This window comes from Jaculus jaculus, chromosome 9 (genome assembly GCF_020740685.1).
Source record: "Jaculus jaculus isolate mJacJac1 chromosome 9, mJacJac1.mat.Y.cur, whole genome shotgun sequence".
In the NCBI taxonomy this organism is placed as follows: Eukaryota; Metazoa; Chordata; class Mammalia; order Rodentia; family Dipodidae; genus Jaculus; species Jaculus jaculus.
This window is the reverse complement of record NC_059110.1, coordinates 23,332,708-23,354,861: the sequence shown is the minus strand read 5'-3', so window position 1 is coordinate 23,354,861 and position 22,154 is coordinate 23,332,708. Positions and strand designations below refer to the sequence as shown.

Here is a 22,154-nt window from a genome sequence, read left to right as displayed (position 1 = left end):
CATATGTGAAGACATCTAAGAAAACCTAAGAGGCATGGAATTAGGTACCCAGAAAATTAAACAAATGGATGAAGAGACAAATATGCCTAGCAAATTGTACTATTAAGTAACAACTGCAGTGGAAACAACATTTCTATGATGAGTCAGGAACAGACCTACTATGAGTGGCTTATGTCCTCACAAGTTAGTAATATACACTGAAGCCAGTAATGACATCATTGCCTTTAGAGTTATCAGAATTATAACTAGTATCTGTGAGGCCAAGGCATTTTCTACTTGCATTGGTACAATTTGGTAATTTTTTTTTTCAGATGATACCAACGTAAGTCAGTTTTAACTTGCAGCACCACCTAGAACATCCAAGTGGAAAGCTTCACCTGTTATGTAGTGTAGTGCAAAGAATACCAGGCGAGTGCTTGTGTTTACTTTCACAGAAGATAGAAGACAGAGCTCTGACGGGTACTTGAAGGCCCTCTGTACTGTCTTTTTGTGACTAGGCTTTGCTTCAGAGACCTCAGTCTTTGTGGGTTGAGTCTCCCCTGCCACTGTGCCCGTTGTTCCTCTTCTCACAGACAGACTGTCGCAGGAGGGAGCTGCGAATCCTTTGTCTTCCTTCTCATCTGTCAAGTGCTTAGGGTTACGGACTCTTCAAAGGACATTTGTGCTATTTATGTAGAATTGGTGAGCTTTGAAAACAAGCTCTATCAAACAAAAGCCAGATTATTTTACTTCCACATAATTAAAGTCTTTTCATTTTCCTTACTGCTTTTGTTATAGTTTGGGAAGATAAGGCATGCAAAATCCTGTAAGTTCAGACCCGCCTGCTGCGCTGTCTTATCTCTTTGTTTTTATTGTTTCCTATGTTGCACACTTCACTTCCACTGAACCAAACTCTTATGTGATTTGAAAAATCCACGTTCTCTCTCATCTTCAGGCATTTATCCTTGCCAACCACACTGCCCAGGACAGGCCTCTTCTCTGCCTCCCCTTGTACTTGGCTTGCTTCCAGCTGCATATGAAGGTCTTAGTTTCTTACATGTTAAACACAGTTATCTCCCTTCTCTTCTTTTCCTCCTTCCCTTCCTTCTTTTTCTTCCTCCATCGTTTGCTTTTTTTTTTTGGAAAAGCTGAGGACCAAACAACTCAGGAGCTCACCTATGCCAATCAAATGCTCCAAGATTGGCCTGCACTCCCAGCTCCATGACACCATTTTTATAAAGTCTGAACACAGGACACTGTACTCAGCTGCCTCCTCTATCAAAGTTATATCACTTCACATCATCACTGTTTATCTACCTTTCCGGGAAAAGTCACAGATTATCTCTTGTGCATGATTTAATTTTTAGAATAAAAGGCTTATAGATACTTCAGCAGTATTTAGTGAAAGAATGGTCACAGAGGATGGAAGTGTGAACAGGAAAAAATGAAGTGCTTTATGTATTATTCAAATATTATTCAAAGGAAGCTCTTGTTGCACCCAATGATTTTGAGTTAGAGAAAACATACTTTCAAATTTCTGTTTGTATCTTCATTAGTCTTCCCAGTAGTAATATGGAAGCTCGTGTGGAGGTTACAAGAGTATTGAATAGGAGACTTGTTATTGAACTTTGTCTAAGAAACAAAAGATAATCTTAAACTGTATGAGCATAAAAATTAACTGAAGGGATAAAGTTAATAACTACAAATAAAATAATTGGTAAGGTATTTAAAATTGTATGGGATAAAGGAGAAAGGAAATGGCTTCCATGCAATTAATAATGTTAGAGAAGGTGCAAATTATATGTGGAATAGCATCTGGAGTCATAGACCTGAATGCTATTAAAGTGGACATGTTCAATAGACACTGGTGAGCAGGGATATGGTGTCTGTTAACACATATGCCACAGAATTTGGATGTCATAAAGGCCTTTGCTAAGATGGGGATCATCTAGGGAAAGCAAGTGAAGAGAAAGCAAGAGAGGAGAGAGTTAAGGTGTGTCTGTTTCTCAGGTCTGTGTTGTTAACATCTCTGCATTCTCCACATGTCCACCTTTACCTTTTTTTCGGGGGGGGGGCAGCCTATCAACTTCATCTCACCAAATGTTGGTCTACATCTCTAACTTCTAATTAAGAGAAAGTGGGGGTGGGCCAGAGAGATGGCTCAGTTGTTAAGATTCTTGACTGCAAAACCTCAGGACCTGTGATCGATTTCCCAGTACCCACGTAAAGCCAAATACACAAAATGATGCATGTGTCTGGAGTTTACCAGCAGTGCCTAGAGGTCCTGGCCTGTTTTTTTCTCCCGATCTCCCTCTCTCTCTCTCTCTCTCTCTCTCTCTCTCTCTCTCTCTCTCTCTCTCTCACACACACACACACACACACACACACACACACATCTTTCTCTATCTGCTTCTTCCTTTACTTTATGAATAAATAAATAAAATATTTAAAAGTGAGTGAGAGAAAATATGAATGAGGATCTGACTGATTAGCTGAGTCCGTGAATTTGTTCCCTTCCAGCCAGGGGTCTGCCCCTTGGGACACTTGCTACAAAGATGAGAGGAAGAGCTAGAGAGGAGACAGCTCCTTCTTGGATAAGCTGTGTATGGAGATTGTGACTAACTCTGGACCTGCAGGAAGAACCCTGAGTGGAAGGGAATCAAATTATGGACTTTGCTCATCAGTTAGATTCGCTTTTCTAGAACTTAAATTTCGAGCTGCAGATTCGTTTCTTAGAATGATGCAACTGTTGCCTTGGTCACTAGTGAATAAGGAGGACTTTTTAAGTCCAGACATTCCTTGTCCAGTCATCAATGAGAAGAATTTGTGTGTGTGTGTGTGTGTGTGTGTGTGTGTCTGACTTATGTTTGAATTTTGTGGCAAGATGTCTTTATTTTACATACTTGTACCTATTTCCTTTATCTAGCTTTAGTGGGTTTTTGTTCTTACCACACAAACTGCACCACATGCTATTGTTTAGTGGAGCACATCTTAGAATTACTTGAGGGCTGCAAGGTCAGTTTAGTAGTCCATGGCAGATGTGAATGCCTTATAAGCACTGTGGCACTAGTCAGGAAGGAGTCTGGAATCACTTCCAGTAGCAAAGCTGGTAAGGGCAGACATAGCCAGGGGGTTCCTGGGGAAGGCAGAGGTGATGAGCAGAGAGATTCAAGAAACAGATATATTCAGAGGACTTGATGTTGCAGAGGGAAAGATAAGAGTGAAAACCTCAGTAGGAACAATAAACATATTTTTGTGAGTCCTTTGGAGCAGTGCTAGACAAGCCCATGGATTTGATGGAAAAGAGGCCCATAGCTGGATTAATCCAGAGTTGGGGGTTTGCAGGGTGGTAGTCTGGAAGGGGCAAAGAGACTTGCATGGATATACCAGCCAGGAAATAGATTAATTGCACATGATTCGAGTTCTTTCAAGTTATCTATCGCCTCTATGATTTTTTTCTGAAACAAGAATACCTAGACACTGCTTGAGAGAAAACAATTTCCCATGAAAGTACATGTGGGGACATGTGCACGTTTACGTCTAATAGTCTTTCATGGGATTTACGTACAGTATAGCTATCCAACAAGCTAACTCTAGAAGGATTTTTGTTTGTTTGTTTGTTTTTGTTTTTCGAGGTAGTGTCTCACTCTAGCCCAGACTGACCTGGAATTCACCATAGAGCCTCAGGGTGGCCTTGAATTCGCGGTGATCCTCCTACCTCTGCCTCCCAGTGCTGGGATTAAAGGAGTGCACCACCACTCCCGGCTCTAGGATTTTTAACCATACCTTTGTTTGGCTCTTTAGAAAATATCTTCTAAGTGTAAGTATGGGATGTTCACTTGCCAAAGTGATTATGGGAAATAAGGGTTTAAAGTCAAACCATGAACAGTATTACAGGAGACCAACATGTGCTTGGGGGTGTAGTACCTGTGAATACTTTAGGAGATTCAAAACATTGTCTAATGAAATACTGCTTCACATCAAAGAACTTTCATGTCCATATCTTGTTAGTTTCCTAGGTATGTCAAAGCTAAGTAGTCTGCCCCAAGTCAATGGTAGCTTATTGATTTTATGGGTAAGTCACTGGGGTAACTTCCTATGCATGGTGCATCCAAAGGATTTTGGAGTTTGAGCTGTCAGAAAAGCAAGTGAAACAGTTGTCAGCTAACTCTGAGGAAACTGGGTTGTGGGTGTGTTGGGTTGACCTGGGATCTTTGCATGCATGGTTGTGGGAAGTTCTAGTAGGAGATTGGAATGGTCCTGGCTTACCAGTGACAGACCTTCCCTGTGTGGAAATGCTGTCTCTGAATGCTGAACTTGAGGAAGTGTGGTGAGGGTTGCTTGCCAAGTCTGACACCTTAGCAGCATTACGGGTGTCACAAGCAGATTATCTGCTTATTCGACCCCATCCTGAAAATCTGTATCATGCTCTGAAATCACTTGAATGTTTATTCTGATCAAATTGTTCACTTCTGTATATTATCAGCTATCAAATACATGTCAGCATCTAAAAAGACACATTCTGAATTTCAACACTGTTACATCTGGCAGCAATTGGCTTGATAAGAAGAAAGAGGATATGACTCTTTTGGCCCTTTAATGATTAGAAGTGGTGCTAGAATTTTTAATTTAGACCCTTCAATTTAATATGTAGAAACCACTGATACTAAACATTTTAAAGCAAACAAATGAGCTTTTAATACACTAGCACTTAGCATATTCCCATTGGTAATTCAAATCATGTCTGAATAGATGCAAAACAAATGGCAACTAAAGCTAGATTTTTCCTTAGATAGTTTTTACTATACAACTTTTATTAGCTACAATTTTACAGACATTGAAGTAAAGAAAAGATGTAAAGGTATATTTCTTTTATTCTCTCTTGACAGAGTATAAAACATAGTTATAAAGTAATAGTCACAGATCTGTGCTGAAATCGACTAAAAAGTTCATCTCTAATTTGATTTCTTTATCCCTTGGGATCCTCAACCTTTGTTTCAGAGAGTGATTTTAAAGAACATGGCTTTTAGATTTTGTAGAGATTTTTGCAAGGGTAGAGTAAGAATCCAAATATTGGGCTGGAGAGACGGCTTAGCAGTTAAATGTTTGCCTGTGAAGCCTGAGGACCCCAGTTCGAGGCTCGATTCCCTAGGACTCACGTCAGCCAGATGCACAAGGGGGCACATGCATCTGGAGTTCATTTGCAGTGGCTGGAGGCCCTGGCGTGCCCATTCTCTCTCTCTGTCTGCCTCTATCTCTCTCTGTCACTCTCAACTAAATAAATAAAAAATGAACAAAAAAAATTTAATAAAAAGAATCCAAATATCTCCAGATTTAAAAAGAAACCTACTAAGGTGACGGATATTAAATTTATATGTAAAGCTGGCATGAGGGTTTCTCATGGAAGATGCTGAACAAGCTTCTGTGAATATACACAAACTGCTGGTAGGAATTTCTGAGCACAGGCAGGGACTGGCAGTGCCTTTTTCTCTGTTGTTTGATTAGGTTAGTTGAAAACATTGCTTTATAGAGTTGAAAATCTGTCGCACTATCTGCCTTTGAGAGCATGCCTGGCCAGATACTTTAACTTGGGGAGTTTTTCAGGAGACGCATGAACCTTGGTTTTACCAAAGCATCATCTAGAAGCTCCCTCCGTGGCTACCTTCCTTCTAAGAGAGAATAGTTTAGTGTGCCAGTTTATAGTGTGGGAATCAGTGATCAGTGACATTTTGATTATTCTCTAGTCAAAACCAAAGAAATATATGCTAACATTCCAAATTAATTTCATAAAACCTACTAATTTAGTCTAGTTGCTACTGTGCTTAAGAGCTTGCCCATTCAGAATGCTAAGACAACACTTGAGCTCACTGATTTGCTTTGTATCTTTTCATTGTGATAATTCATTTTCCTCAAAAGACTCCAGACTTACATTCAGGAAAGGGGATTGAGGTCTTGAATGTGCCATCCATTAGATGTGTCACTTTCGAGCAAGTTTCATAACTCTACCAGTGGTATTTATCCCCACCATTGTTATGGTAATAAATGAGAAAAATACATCACAAAGACTTATATAGTGAAGTAATTCAAATGTGTAATAAATGTGTTGATATGGTACCTGATGTGAAATTCTGTCCAATTAAGATAATGGCCATTTAGTAGTTCCACTATAAAAGCTGTCTAGCTATGGCAGTGAGAATTATATAGAAGAATGTTTTAAATTGTTTTCAATGTATTTCACTGTTGTCTTATCTGTCTCCTTTCCCAATGACTGCCTGAGGGAAAAAGCGAGTCTTTCTCCCAAGGTTGGCTGCTGTTTTACCACTCTTAAATTATTGAAGGACAGATTTTGTGCTAGAGTCAGTGACTGATAAGTGCCAGAACTTAAATGTTAGTACTACCAACCGTACACAACACAGGTTGTTCTGCTATCAACCCATGAAAGCCTCCCAACAATCACAGGAGGAAATAAATGCTATTACTATGTCCAGGGTAAACGTGGTGGAACTTAGGCACAAAGTTAGGTGATTTCAAGATGAAATAACCAGTGTGTTGAGCCAAAATTTTAAAATATTTAATTTTTGTTTATTTATTTGATAGAGAAAAAGAGAGAGAGAGAATGGCTATGCCAGGGCATCCAGCCACTGCAAACGAACTCCAGATACCTGCGCCCCCTTGTGCATCTGGTTAACATGGGTGCTAGGGGATAGAACCCGGGTCCTTTGGCTTTGCAGGCAAATGCCTTAACCGCTAAGCCATCCCTCCAGCCATGAGTCAAATTTTAATTTTCATATACTCCCCATTCAGCTTTTAGGTAAGAATCTAGAGAGAGGAAATAAAGAAGTATACTTGATTGGTAGATGTAGGGAAATTTATCACATCATGGACACAGGTTGCTTCTGTCTTGTTTTCCATTTTTTTTTTCTTTTTAAATCTCTAGTGTCTATTACTAGATAAATTTACTGTGTAAATTATAGACAAGGATGACTGATCTTTCTTCAAGGTTTGAAGAAATAAGCTAAACTTGTCCCTGTCATCTCAAGTTCTGAGGTGTGCACAAAATAATTCTACACAAGAGTCCCAAAGCAGCATCCAGAGATGTCCCTAAGCTCATGTGTCCTTCACCCCCTTTTACACTCACAGTTCATGTGACTTGGTTTCCCTTTGTGTAGACATTCTTTAATCTATTGTGTTTCTATTAATTTAAGCTACTCACATATCCTTGTGCTTAACCCATCTCTCATTGGTTAAATACCCCACAGTGTGGGGTGTTGTGAATAGGGTACACAGTGAGTAATCTGCTTGCTGAGTGTATAGATTAATATTAATGATAGAAGATGGACAGTAAGCAAGAAATCGCGCAGACAGAAGTAACTCAACTTCTCTGGACAGAGCTTATAAAACACATGGAACAAGATGCTTCAGGGATGGATAAGGGAAGGTTTTGCCAGGCACCTGATGCTAATCATTTGTTTCCCCATGGATACACCATGTATTGAAACCCTCTTTTCTCTAGTCCCTGCCCCCATTCTTCTGGGGGCCATCCTCAGTGGGGTTTCAGGTATTCCCCATTGGGTTGTGGATTTTTTTAATGTGGGTTCTGAGGATTGAACTCAGGTCCTCATGTTTGTAAAGCAAGTACTTTACCAACTGAGCTATCTCCCCAGCCTGAGCTTTTCTTTTTTTTTTTTCTATCTATAGTTTATAATATTGAGGCCTATTCTTATGATTTTCTAACACCTTCTTTTTCAATTAAATGATTTGCTAAAGTAGATTCCAAACATGACTCAGTGAAATCCACAGAGGTCTCCTTAGTCTCCCTGAACTTGTCTGCCTTCTGTAGTATATGCACAGCCCTAGTTCCATTTGCTTGAGCACTCCTCTGTAACTTTTATTGATTGTAAGAGCATAGGCCCCCCACCTCCAAGTTTTGCCCTATAAAATTTCTCTCTAAAATTTTGTGTTTTCCTTTTACATTTTAGGGCACTCTTAGCATTTCCTTTTCTTCTTGAGATAGATTTAGTTTCCTTTAATTTTCATGAATGTTGTATAATACTTTAAAATATTTTCTGTTTGATCACCCCAGAGAGTGGCATTCTTGGTTTCTTGCATGTGTTTGATCCCAGCTCTCTGTCTCTCTTTTCTTTGGCCAACAGCGTGGGGATGTGCCAATTGCAGAGTGGTCCTGTCCAGCGCTTCCGGAACCTTTACTTCTCCATGCTACCCCAATGACTATCCTAACAGCCAGGCTTGCCTGTGGACCCTCCGAGCACCCACCGGCTATATCATCCAGATCACGTTTAATGACTTTGACATTGAAGAAGCTCCAAATTGCATTTATGACTCATTATCCCTTGATAATGGAGAAAGCCAGACAAAGTTTTGCGGAGCAACGGCCAAAGGTCTATCATTTAACTCAAGTGCGAATGAGATGCATGTGTCCTTTTCAAGTGACTTTAGCATCCAGAAGAAAGGTTTCAATGCCAGCTACACCAGAGGTATGTAAACCACAGACAGTGCCAACCTTCTGCTTTCATTTAACATGTGCTGCAAAATTCCCTAGGACCTGGGTAGTCTCTTTTTGTGAATATGAATAAGATCAAGCTTTACTAACAAGAATCTGCTAATATTCTCTGAGCATTCTCATTTGTAAACTACAGTTGCCAGATCCAAGATCTGGTTTCAGTAGAGATGAATTCTGCTCTGTTCCTTTTTTAAAATATTTAGCAATTAATTGAGAACATCATGATATGAACATATTGCACATTAGTCATATTCCCATTGGGGTATACTTTTATATTCCTTCACCCCTGTCCCCATTCCATTCAGGGTCCTCCTCAGTGAGGTTATCAGTATTCACTGTGAGGTCATGAGTACACTGGTTATTCTCTGGGTGGGGGGCAATGGCTCAGAACACTCCTTCCCACCATGTGGCTCTTTCGGTCTTTCTGCCCTCTCTTCTGCAATGATCGCTGAGCCCCGGAGGGTTTGTTATAAACTTCCCTGAGTAGTGAGGTCTCACCTGCCTCTGAGTTTCTGCTTTGAGTTTTAAGTCTCCTCAACAGGGAAGCAGCATGGATATTCCACTAATAATGAAAATCCTTAAGTCCCACATCTATCTTCAGGAAATTTAATACATCCCTATTTAGAAATAATTTTATTTTGAGCATATCCTTTCCTATGGAATAAACAGGAAATTGGTGCTCTCTCTCTCAAATAAATAAATAATTTTTTTCAAAGATCTTTTGAAAAGGACTGGTGTGATGGAGGATGGTTAGAGAAAGGGGAAGCGTGGACCATAGAGTGACTAAACAATGAGAAGGAAGCGGTAGAGGGTTGGAGTACCTCAGATGTTTATATCCCCATAGTGGAGTTACCATGCCTTATCTCTGGTTTCATGTTTGCCCTAGTTGCTGTGTCTTTAAGGAATCAAAAAGTCATCCTACCGCAGACCCAAGATGCTTACCAGGTATCAGTTGCTAGGAGTGTCTCCATCCCAAAGCTTAGCGCTTTCACACTCTGCTTTGAAGCAGCCAAAGTCGGCAATGAAGACAGCAACTGGACGGCTTTCTCATACTCGCACATGTCCCTGGCCGTGCCGTCACTCAGTTTTGGAAAGACAAACGCTGACTACTTCTTGTCCGTCTCTGGTTCAAAGTGCTTGCTGAACAGCTTGTTACCGCTGAAAGACAAGGAAGACATCTTCACGGAAACCTTTGAGCAGCTCTGCATCATGTGGAACAACACTTTGGGAACTGTTGGTATAAATTTCAAAAAGAACTATGGAACAGTTCCCTGTGATTCCACCATTGGTACTGTTATTCCTGGGAATGGGAAACTGTCGTTGGGCTCTGACAGGAACGAAGTGGCCTCTCTAAAAGGGGACATTTATAACTTTCGACTTTGGAATTTTACCATGAGTTCAAAACTTCTCTCCAACCTCAGCTGTAGTGCACAAGGGAATGTCATTGACTGGCAAAATGACTTTTGGAGTATTCCAACTCAGGCTCTGAAAGCTGAAAGCAACCTGAGCTGTGGTAAGTCTTCAGCGTGCACAGTCAATATGCTTTATGTTTTGAGCATTGTTCAATCAGATGTTGGTCAGTAAGAAATGACATACATGCATGTATACACACATTATATTAAATTGTCATTAAAGGACCCTTTTAATTTAAAAATGATATCTGCTCACCATTCACACCATGCATTTGATGACAAGCCACCTTCACTTATTATAGTGAGATTTTGGTCTTCCATTTATAAATGTTCCCTAGTTCATAAAATATCACATGGCTTATCATGGATGAAACAGCTATCATTATTGAGCCTCAAACAGAGGTTTAAAGCAAAAAGAAATTAATAAATACATTACTGTTTTGACTCACAGATGTGATACACAACACAAGCTCATATATATTAATTCTTCTGGGACAAAATGTCAATTGCATTACTTATAAAAATAGTCATCACATGAGGGTAGTGTTTATTCAACCACTATTAAATATGTAATTCTCCATTTTATGAAAAATATTGATTACTCTGGGGTTATTTTTTTTTATTTGAACCTTAATCCCTACTTGTTTGACAAGCATTTTTCCTAACGTTCCTTTTTCTCTGGACACTTCTTAGATTTTATGTTTTTTATAAGTATTATGCTTGTATGTATGTATGTATGGGGGGGGGGGCGCGTGTGGAAGCCAGAGGATAACTTCAAGTGTTGCTCCTCAGGAATGATGCCATCCACCTCTCTCTTTTTTTTTTTTTTTCTTTTGAGACAAGAATTTCATTGGCGTGGAATTTGCTGATTAGGCTAGATGGGCTGGCCAGCAAGTCCAGCTATGTTCATGTCTCTGCTTCCCAACACTGGGATTAGAGGCACACATCACCATGCCTGACATTTTCGTGTAGGTTCTTGGGATCAAATTCAGGGTCTCATGTTTGCAAGGTGAGGATTTTATTGACTGAGCTATATCCCTGACCCTTTTTAAGGAAATTTTAGATGTGATATCATTGGAAACAGCTGAAGGCAAAATATATAGGGAAATAATTTTTGTGGAACAAAAATTTTTTTGAAGTAGATGTCCAGCCAGGGTTCTTTGTGTATACAAGTTAATTATGGAAATCGTGGTTCAAGGAAAAAAATTAAATCAAAGTTGCATTACCAATTTTCAATGCCACATGACTAAATCTAAGGTACTGATAACATATAGGTTTTAGTCAAAGAGCGAGGACTATGATTCATGGGTAAGTGTGTGTGACTTTGGAGAGAACCGTGTTGACTAGGGCCTAGCAAAGTCAGAGGGCCTATGGCACATGTCTTGCTTCAAAGTAAGTCAAGTTGTATTGGAACACAGTCATCCCATTGGTGAATGCTTGTCAGTGGCTGTGACTGTTACAGGGGCCACGTTGTCTCCTGGTGATGGACACGGCATGGCCTGTCATCTTAAATATTTCCTGTCAAATGCTTCTTGAGCACATTTGTTAAGACTTGGCACTAATTCAAAGAATCAGAAGACTAGTTTAAACTCACACTTTAGACAACACTGGAAAGACCTTCTAGGTCTGTGGGGCCAGAGTTACTAAGCCAAGCATGTATGTGCTCATCCAGCCCTTACACGTGGGCAGTGCATGTGTGCTACCTGTATCACTCATTCCACATACATCATGCTTTTAAGTTATGAATATCTTACCACATTAAAAAATTAGATTCTTGTGCTCGCTTCGGCAGCACATATACTAAAATTGGAACGATACAGAGAAGATTAGCATGGCCCCTGCGCAAGGATGATACGCAAATTCGTGAAGCGTTCCATATTTTGTTAAAAAAAAAATTAGATTCTACGTAAAAATGAATACTTTTGGTTCGTCTGGTAAACACAATTGGCTAGTACTTTTACATGGATGATATAACTAAAGCTAAGTTGCTCCTTTGGATGAGGATGTTTTATTTATTTATTTATTATTCATTTATTTGTTTATTTTCACACGTGTGTGAATGCAGTAGGCATGATGTGGTATGTGTATGATTTATGCAATGTGTGCACAGTTGCACCCATGCCCACAGAGACCAGACGGTGTCTGTATGTGTGTGTGTGTGTGTGTGTGCACTTTGTGCATATATGAGTGCAGATGCAGTACCCTTGCACATGGACCAGAGGGTGTGTGTGTGTGTGTGTGTGTGTGTGTGTGTGTGTATGTACACCCCATGCACACAGAGACCAGAGGAGAACATCAGATATTCCACACTCCAGCTTATTTCTTTGGGATGGAGTTTCTTCCCTAATTCTGGATCTTAGCTTTTTTGCTATCCCCTATGACTATTTCAGTCTCTGTATCCCACAGGACAGGGTTCGCAGAAATTTGTGGTCATGTCCACGTATTTTGATGGGTTATGGGGAATCAAACATAGAGGTCTCCGCCCCACTCTGGTGGTCAAGCTTGCACAGTGTTGCAGTCCGGTTCGCATTGCTGTTAGAAATCACCCAACCAAGAGCAGCTTCTGGGAAAAAGAGATTTATTTTGGCTTACAGACTCGAGGGGAAGCTCCATGATGGCAGGGGAAAACGATGGCATGAGCAGAGGGTGGACATCACTCCCTGGCCAACATAAGGTGGACCACAGCAACAGGAGGGTGTGCCAAACACTGGCATGGGGAAACTGGCTATAAAGCCCTTAAGCCTGCCCCCAACAATACACTCCCTCCAGGAGGCATTAATTCCCAAATATCCATCAGCTGGGGAGCTGGCATTCACATCACCTAAGTTTATGGGGGACACCTGAATCAAACCACCACACACAGGGAGGGTTCTTAACCACTTAGCCATATTTGTAATCCCTGATGAGGCTTTTAAGTGTACCTCAGCCTTTACTGCACCCGAATTCTCCCACTCCAGGCCTGTTTCTCATCTTTAGATTGCCTGCAGACACTGGTAGACATTTTAAGTTTGAAAATCTGCATCTAGGAGGTTCACTTTACACAGGGTAGGAAAGTGGAGCTTCAAAAGAGTAAGCCAATGAAGTGTTTAGTTAACTAAAAACACACCTCCGGTTTATCTTGATCAATCTCATATTTTCTTTGGTGTTAAGTTACTAATGTCATTTTATTAGTAAATACCAAATATTGTATGTGCTTATATTCTACAACATGATATTTTGATATGTAAGTTGTGGAATGGCTAATTGAGCTGGTTAATGTATTGATGACCTCATACAAAATCATTTATTGGTCATGAGGAAAAGTCAAATCTATCTCTGCTTATGTGTGGGGATGTTCATGCATGTGTGTGCGTGTTCATGTGCGGAGGCCATAGGATTTCAGATGTTATTGCTCAGGTGCCATCCACCTATTGCCTCCAACAAGGTCTCTAACTTGCCTGGAATTTTAAATTTTTTGTTTTTATTTTATTTATTTATTTGAGAGTGACAGACAGAGAGAGAAAGAGAGAGAACGGGCATGCCAGGGCTTCCAGCCACTGCAAACGAACTCCAGATGCGTGCACCCCCTTGTGCATCTGGCTAACGTGTGTCCTGGGGAATCCAGCCTTGAACTGGGGTCCTTAGGCTTCACAGGCAAGCACTTAACCACTAGGCAATCTCTCCAGTCCTGGAATTTTACATAGAAGGTAGAATGGCTGGCCAGCATGGTACAAATAGCCTTCTGTCTTTGCTTTCCCAGACCTGGAATCATAAGTGTATACTACCACACCTGGGTTTTTGTTGTTGCTTTGTTTTCTAACATGAATTCTGGGGACCAAACAAGAGTTCTTCAGGCTTGCAAAGCAAGCCTTAGGCACTTTACCAACTCAGCTCTTTCCACATCCTTAAATCTATTCTTTTAGCAATTTCTCTGGTTTCTTAAATATTTTCTAAAGTTTATTTATTTATTAGAGAGAGAGAGAGAGAGAGAGAGAGAGGGAGAATGGGAATGCCAGGGCCCAAGTCATTGCAAACAAACTCCAGATGCATGCCCCACTTTGTGCCTCTGGTGTGCATGGGTCCTGGGTAGTCAAATCTAGGTCCTTGGCTTTGCAGGCAAGCACCTTAACCAAGCAGTCTCTCCAGCTCTCTCTCGCTCTTTTTTTTTTTTTTTTTTTTGTATGTTTGTTTGTTTTGTAATGCTGGGAAAGGAGTTATATTCCCCAGCCACTTTTATAAGTTTGAAGTATACAGAACACCGCATATAACTGTACCACCATGGTGCATACCAGCTGTATAACAGAGCTTCTCACCTTATTACTCTTAGCTGATTTTGTATCTTTGGCTGATACGGCTCCAGCCTTTGTGACCCACCCTATATCCACTAGCCCTGTTAATCACCATCCTATACTCCGTGATTTCAGCTTTTTGCTATTTCCCATATAAGTGAGGTCACTCCTTCCTCGTAATTTCTTAAACACCATCATTGAGGCTCTTCCTTCCCTCCAGCTTTAAGATTACTGGAATGGATCCCACACATGCTCACGTATCATAGTCATCTGTAAGTTTTCCCAGTGATTTCATAACAGGAACAGCACGGGCTCAGAGACTCGGCGCACTCAGTCTCTCTGTTACTGCTCTCTCTCTGGCATTCCAGGATGACTTAAACACCCACACTGGGTGCACCCCAAAGCCCTGCACTCGGTGTCAGGAGAAATGGTGGGAGAGGGAATTTCCTGCTGCTTAATCATCAGCTTAGGGGTTGAAGAAGCCAAGTCATTTATTAACTGACAGGAAATACCTGTACCAAAGATTATATCTGAGCTTGTTAGTTAAGCAAAACTTCAATGAACAGGAAAAAAAAGTATGTTCTATTAACATTTTCACCTCTGTCTCTCTTTCGGGAAAACATTATGATTTGCTGTTTATGGTTAACATAATGTGGAGCAAACTCACATTAGTACAGTAACCAATGGGGACACAGATTCTCATTCCTAGCATTCCACTGGACTGACAATGCTTATTAACTATGAACTATTCCAAGATCAACTCATGGTAGTAAAAGAACAGATTTTCCAACTGTCTATTGCCAGATGAATTATGATGTGAAAGTAAGGTAGTGAAACCAAACAGACTACATCTCTTTGTTTCCCATATTGAACATTCTACTCTTAATAAAATAAATACTGGTAAATAGTACAACAATTTTATAATTATACTTCCTTGCTTCCCTATGTCTTTAAAGTATATTTAGGGACTATATATAAATTAAGAAAATTTTAACAGGCTTTTAAAATATGGGTAATCTCATTTTTTTTCTAAACCAAAACATGTTATTCTTTTTTTTTTTTTTTTTTTTTTTGAGTTAGGGTCTCACTCTATCCCAGGGTGACCAAGAGCTCACTCTGTAGCCCCAACATGACCTGGAACTACAGTGATCCTGCTACCTCTTCATACCAGGTGCTGGGATTAAAGGCATGTACCACCATACCCAGCATCAATAATTTTTCTCAGTGTTAATGTTACAGTATCTTTATGTTTTCCTAGGACAACTTTTAAGACATACTCAGTTTTACGACCTTCAGGAACAGGTAATTTCCCTTACTGACTCTTTAATTATAGGTATATTTGACTGTGTTATGATTCAAGTGTTGAAACACTGCCTATGCCATCAATTTTCACAAAGCACATGCAGTGCTTTTTCTACCCATTTTATTTGTTTTACTGATTACTATTCTTTCCTGAGGAGTGGTACAGTATAAGCCAATGAATAGTTCTAGTTTAAACAATTTTATTTATTTATTTATTGGGGAGAGAGAGAAAGGCAGGTAGAGAGAGAGAATGGGTGTGACGGGGTCTCTAGTCACTACAAATGAACTCCAGATGCATGCGCCACCTTGTGCATTGGCTTATGTGCATACTGGGAAATCAAACCTAGGTCCTGAGGCTTTGCAGACAAGCACTTTAACCATTAAGCCATCTCTCTCCAGCCCCAACAAGTTGCATTTATTTAACATGCATTTCATCTGTTAGCCATTGTGGATACAGAGATAAGACCCAGATCATGAGTACCAAAGTTTGTTGTTAGTCTTTTTTGGACATTTATGGATTTTTTTTTTTTTTAAATTGTGGACTTAAAGCTGGCTGTGGTGGCACGTGCCTTTAATCCCAACACTCAGAAGGCAGAGGTAGGAGGATCACCATGAGTTCGAGGCCACCCTGAGATTACATAGTTACATAGTGAATTCCAGGTCAGCCTGAGCTAGAGTGAGACCCTACCTTGAAAAAAAAAAAATTCTGACTTAGATTTTCAGCTCCAAAACCTTGTCCCTAATTGGTAAGTCTTCATGATCTCTGATTCCTATCTTTTTAAAATAATTGCTGCAGTTCTTGCTTTCACATTTTAATATTCCACTAACTGGTTCCTACTGTTTAGGATTTTTCAATTACTAATTCATCTTTGTAATGAAAATGAAATCAATTTATCTTTACGAAGCTTGTTTTTGGGGGTACCCAAACTCTGAACATGAGTGACTTTATCACATAATAACATATTTTGATAGTGAAAATGACACAATTACATGATAGGTCACATATATCTAGTAAATAGTAACTACATATATAAGTATTTCTAAAATAATAGGCACACTATAAAATAATCATAAAATAATTTTATAATATATTTATGAAATGCTATAAAATTTATTTTAGTATCAACTATAAAGAAGAAATTTGAAGTAATATAACTCTTATGCTTACTGAAACCTACTATGAAGATTTACTCAGCTGTTTTTTAAAATATTTCACTTATTTGAAAGAGAAAGAGTCATATAGAGTGAGAGAGAGAATGGGCTTTTCAGGGTATCTAGTCCTGCAAACGATCTCCAGATGCATGTACCATTTTGTGCATCTGGCTTTATGTGGGTACTGTGGAGTCAAACCTGGGTACTTTGGCTTCATAGGCAAGTGCCTAATCCATCTCTCCATCCCCTCAACTGTTTTTGATTTATCCGGTAGGATGTAAAAGGAGCCCCCGGCTGCACCCCAGACCATTTTATCACATCCTGTGTAAATAGTGGTTCCTTTCTGCAGTATCTTTAGGGAGGACAACAGATAGAGAAGAAAGATGAGAGCTTGAGAGCTTTATCATCAACTGTCCATTTTCAGTGATTCCATTTCAACAAAATTTGACTCTAAATTTTACTGTCAAGTAGTTTTAAACATCTTTGAAAAGCTCAAAAATCAGAGAAGATACAGAGATCACATTCTAAGAATTTATGTTAAATATCCCCTTATCTCCAGAAAGGATTGTCTTTTTTTACACACTCTCCCATTTTGTAAATGTATCAACCAAGGAAAATTGATTGTGACATTCACATTTGTATGCAGGTATTATTAAAAGGAAACTGGATAGAAATGAAATGGTTGTTTAATGTGTTTTCAGCTTTATTTGTTACTTGAGGTGGGATCTTAACGATGTTGGCCAGACTGGCTTCAAATTTATGGTCTCTCTTAGTCTATTCTGATGAGATTGCAGGAGGAACCTACACTTCTAGCTGCATTTACTTCTTGAATTGTTGTGTATTTGCTTAATTAGGCATATTTTTAATGTAAGACTTGATTTCTCAGCATCCTTCTAATTAAATTATTTCACGTGTATTTATACCATTTCATTATTGCATTTTAAAATTTAATTACAATTTTTCTTTGAAATAACGTAAAAGCGTTTCATACGGATAAAGTGATATTAATTTAACAAATTTAAAAAGTTCCCGAGAAAGAACAAATAATTAAAATATTCAGGAGCAAATGTTTGCAGTTTCCCTTGAAAGCATGCCATGTAGTGAAATTTGTAGTTGTTACCATATACAATGAGTGTAATGAAATGGTTTTCTTAAAAAAATATTAAGTATCTTATTTTAAATCACAGTTCTTCTGATTGTTCTCCCTTATTCCCACCTCTAAGCATTTTAACATGGTACAATGGAAATGTAGTCAGTTTAAGAACGTCTTTCCCACAGCACTCTCCCTTATCGCTCTTTGTCTTCTGGTGATACTGTATCAGTTCCAGGAGTGTCTGGCAGGTCTTTGACTGCCAGCATTGTGTGTAATCTGAGAACCAGGGGAACTCCATCCCAGGATCTCCTCTGAGCCACGTTACAATGGCTGCGATTTCATCAGTCATGTTGACTTTGATAGGCCTTTTAATATCCAGAAGTCCTTACTAAGAAATAAATGTCTATAGAAGAAGGGCTTTGAAATGAGGGCACATACTGTGGTAGGAAGGAACAAAGGACCAAAAGCATTTGAGATCAAATTCTGTCTCCATCTCTGGCCTCTCTCAACTTTGGCTCCTCCAGGCCTCTTTCCCCAGAGTTCAGGGGCTTTGGTGTTCACTCTTCCCAATGCCCCCTCCCTATCTCTGTTCCCTTGCACAACCAGGCTTCCTTTTCTTGCATTCACTCCTCAGGCTTCTGCAGCCTGGCTTTCCTTGTTCCCACGGGACTGATGCTAATTTCTAAAGGGCTGCTACAGAAATTCCAGTGGCATATTAAAGGACCTGTCAGTCTTCCTCACTTCTGACATTTCAAAGATACCTGCTGTCACTATGTTCCTCCACTAAACTTTCTTTTCTTTAATTCTCTGAAGGTTCCTTGTCGAAAAGCACTGTTACCTTCTCAGGTGTCTATATAGATCTGAAGCTTAAATATAGGAATACTTAGTTCCTGGTTTCTTCTCAAATCTTTACTCTGGCTCTACTGAACCTGAGTTCATCAGCATCTTCTGTTGGACACTTCCGAGCTAGACCTCTTAGAGAAACCTGTACAACTTCCCAGGTGAGCATATGTCCCCCAGGCATATGCAGTTTCTCTTAGGGGACATATTGTTAATACCTCATCACCTGACCTCGTGATACTGGTATTTCCTGTCTTCTTTTATGAGCTCATTATGTAGCAGTTTCTTAAGTCACAAACCTGCAAAATGTTTTCTGTTCTTTCTTTTCTATTTCTCTTAGCAACTAATCACTAAAGTTGTTTCTTCTTAATGACTAGACAACAATATTTTAATTGGCCTGATAAACTTCAAAGGGGTAAAAAATTTTCAAATATTTAAAGTTAGTAGAATGTTCTAAATTTCTAAAGTATTTCCCTTAGTTTTGATTTTTATTATTTTATATGTGATCGGATACTCTTTTAGCCCAGAGATTATTATGATTATTATTATCAAGTATAATTACTCAAAATAATCAGAAGTGTCTCTTTATGACAAGCTCAATTTATGATTGCAATTTACATTTTTTTTTCTTGTTCTCACTGGAACTTAAAAACTTCTCATGGTATTTTCTGGTATAGTGTTTCTTTTTTATTGAGACTTTAAGCACATGGACATAGTTTCATCATAATCCCTCCCATTACCATCATTAGTATTTCCTCTCCTGATGGAGGAGGGCAAAAATAATTAGACATGAAAACAGAAGAGGAATTATAGGGGAGGAAGAGGGAGTTCACTGGAATAGTCACTAAATATTATATATTATTTTGTTATGGCTTTTGTATCCCTCTTTTTCCCCATCCTCATGACACTCATGATACAAAAATTAAATGACTAATGTTATTTTACTTTCTTATAGCTCCCCTATTTTTGTTATAGAACCTTAAAAATATTTAAAACTTAAATCTAACGTCTTTCACCATGCCCCCACATATCTTTCCCATTGTCTTTAAGAAGAGTTCTTAAAGACTGAGGACCCCAGTATTTACGGTGTTTACATTCTACAAGGCTCTCCACAAGCTACTAATGCATATTTCTGGGTAGTTGTAGAGTTTCCCATAATTACCCTACTGCAGTGATACAAACCAAGTTCTTGGGTTCCCAGACGTCACAGCGCCTCCTTGGCATGTTTCAGAAATCCTATCTGGTTGCCCAGAGCTCCCACAGCCTATATGCCTCATAGATCCCTGCCTTGAACTGTGTTTCGCCCTCACTCTTCTCACCAAGCTGACGTCACATCTTTGCATTACCAACCACCTTCAAAACACTTCTGTTGACACTTAGAACTATGAAGTCAGCTCCCATTCTTGCCCCACTGAGGGCAGACATTTCATGAGGTGTTTCTCTGGCCTCTGTGCCTCATACACTGTAGGCAATGAGTCTTATTTTGTAGGGTCCTGTAAACTGGCTTCTTGCCAATTAGTTTGCCATCCAACTATAGGAATTTGCCATGCTAAGGTGGCAGGCATGATTCCTTCTATAGAGTAGGAGCCTGAGGAAAGTGAGAAAGAGGAAATTATTTCTCTTGAGATGCTGTTAAACTGCTGGGATTCTGTTTGCTTGTGCATATAATTTACCTAATTAGACACACTTTGTCAGCTCATCATACACCTGTGCTGCCTTCAAATGTTATTCTCAAGGGAAGGTTGGGAAAAATTTTCCAACATCACAGTAAAATCACTATCACATAGGTTTCCACTAAAACTAGATATATGTTACATTTCAAATAACATATTATAAATAGATATATGATAGATATTATGCATATTATGCTACATATCATAGTTTATATGTGGTATGATATATATATATGTATATATATATATATGCCCATGTATATGTATCTACATATATATCACATATATTTGCACTTATTTTTATGTCTATTCAAATGCAGTATGTTTTGTAATATGCATAGCCCATTTTTCCCAGCCCCAATCTGGGAGTAAAAGTTTGTTCATTGTTATCCAAAGATTTCCTGCAACAGAGAAAATCTAATACTTCTACTAGGAAATCAGCTCAGCACTTGTCTCATGGTGAGAATGAGTCAGTAAAAGCTTGCCATAGAAACAAAACTGACCAGAAGTCGCAGAAACATATTTCTACAATTGTAAATAGTGTAGTTATGCTGGTGTCACAATAGTATGATTTTTTAGTAATTTATATTATACAAGTTTACTGTTTAAACTTATTCTTGATATTAATATATTATTTGATTTGCTTGAGTTTCTCCCAGAGTCTTATAGCTTATTTTGCTAAAAGGCCCCAACCTTTTTATACAAACATGAAGGAACAATAGGATTTATTTTCCTTTCATTGGTGGATGTCTGATAAATTGGGCTCTAGATTTTCTAAAATTAATTTATTTGTGTGTGTGTGTGTGTGTGTGTGTGTGTGCATGTGTGTGTGTGGGGGGGTTACATATACTGCTGCAAATGAAATTCCTTTCAGCTTCACATGGGTGGCTGGGAATGAGCCCAGACTAGCAGATTTTGCAAGTAAAGCACTTTTAATCACTGAGCCATCTTTCTAGCCCCATCAAGATATTAAGGACAACTTAAATTCCTTGATCTTACATTTAAGAAAATGAAGGCACAATGACTTTATGGGCTATTTTCCTCTGGGGGTAGTGTTGGTTGACTCTTCTGGGGCTATTTCTGCTTTAGTAATTATAAGATTTATGCTATTTATTTTTGTATAATATTCGCAAATAATAAGCCAAACTTATACACACCTCTCCCTGTTGACCCAGGTTCCTACCTGATTCCATTGCCGGCAGCAGAGCTAGCCAACTGCGCAGAGCTGGGCACCCTTTGTCAAGGTAGGGAATCAACATCCTGTGTTGATTCTGCCTCATGCTGTTTGGGTTGATGCCATTGTCAATGCTGGGATCTTTATCTTAATTTTCACTTAGAAAACCAGAAACCAATGAGACAGAAGGAACATGTTTTAGTCATTTGGGTCCATGATACCAGTGTGTACAGAGTGTACACACACGGTGTGATCACCTTGTTAGAAAACACAGAGTTTTCTAAATGCTTCTCCACCAGGGTTGATTCCAGTTTTCCATTTCTTTGCAAGATTACTGCAAGTATCTAGTAAAGAGTCATGCAATATTTTCAAAATGTATTTATTGGCTATAGAAAGGAGGAAAACTTTTAATATTTAAATAAAGTTTAAGCAAGGTCACAGGGCAGTTAATGATGTGCAGTCTAAGTTAACTCGTCAGACAAAAATAGTTATACTAAGCTACTGTTGACGTGACTGTGTTATGATATTTAATGATTATATCATGGATATGATTGCTTTATAAGTTAGTTTACATGCTAAAAGTCACACACAAATAAAAAGACAATATAAATGTATACCTAATATTTCATGACCTGTGTTCACCCATTATCTTTCCAAGCCAAATATGTAGCCTATTCTCTGCACTGTATGACAATCATGGCCATGCATTTTCATAAGTACGGGCTTCATTAAGAGGATCG

General features: G+C 39.0%; 1 protein-coding gene and 1 non-coding gene across 5 annotated transcripts in view; both read left to right on the top strand.

The window, feature by feature from the left end:
• The window catches only part of Adgrg6 (adhesion G protein-coupled receptor G6), a 136,395-nt gene that overhangs the window by 51,812 nt on the left and 62,429 nt on the right, over positions 1-22,154 (top strand). For all 4 annotated transcript variants that reach the window (XM_045158116.1, XM_045158114.1, XM_045158115.1 and 1 more), the window contains exons 3-5: positions 8,133-8,474; positions 9,387-10,013; positions 21,416-21,484. In XM_045158116.1, coding sequence (XP_045014051.1) covers positions 8,133-8,474; positions 9,387-10,013; positions 21,416-21,484 — 1,038 coding nt within the window. The remainder of the gene's footprint in view (positions 1-8,132; positions 8,475-9,386; positions 10,014-21,415; positions 21,485-22,154) is intronic.
• LOC123463693 lies at positions 11,689-11,795 on the top strand. The gene has a single exon (XR_006639083.1). It is a non-coding gene; the product is annotated as a U6 spliceosomal RNA (small nuclear RNA).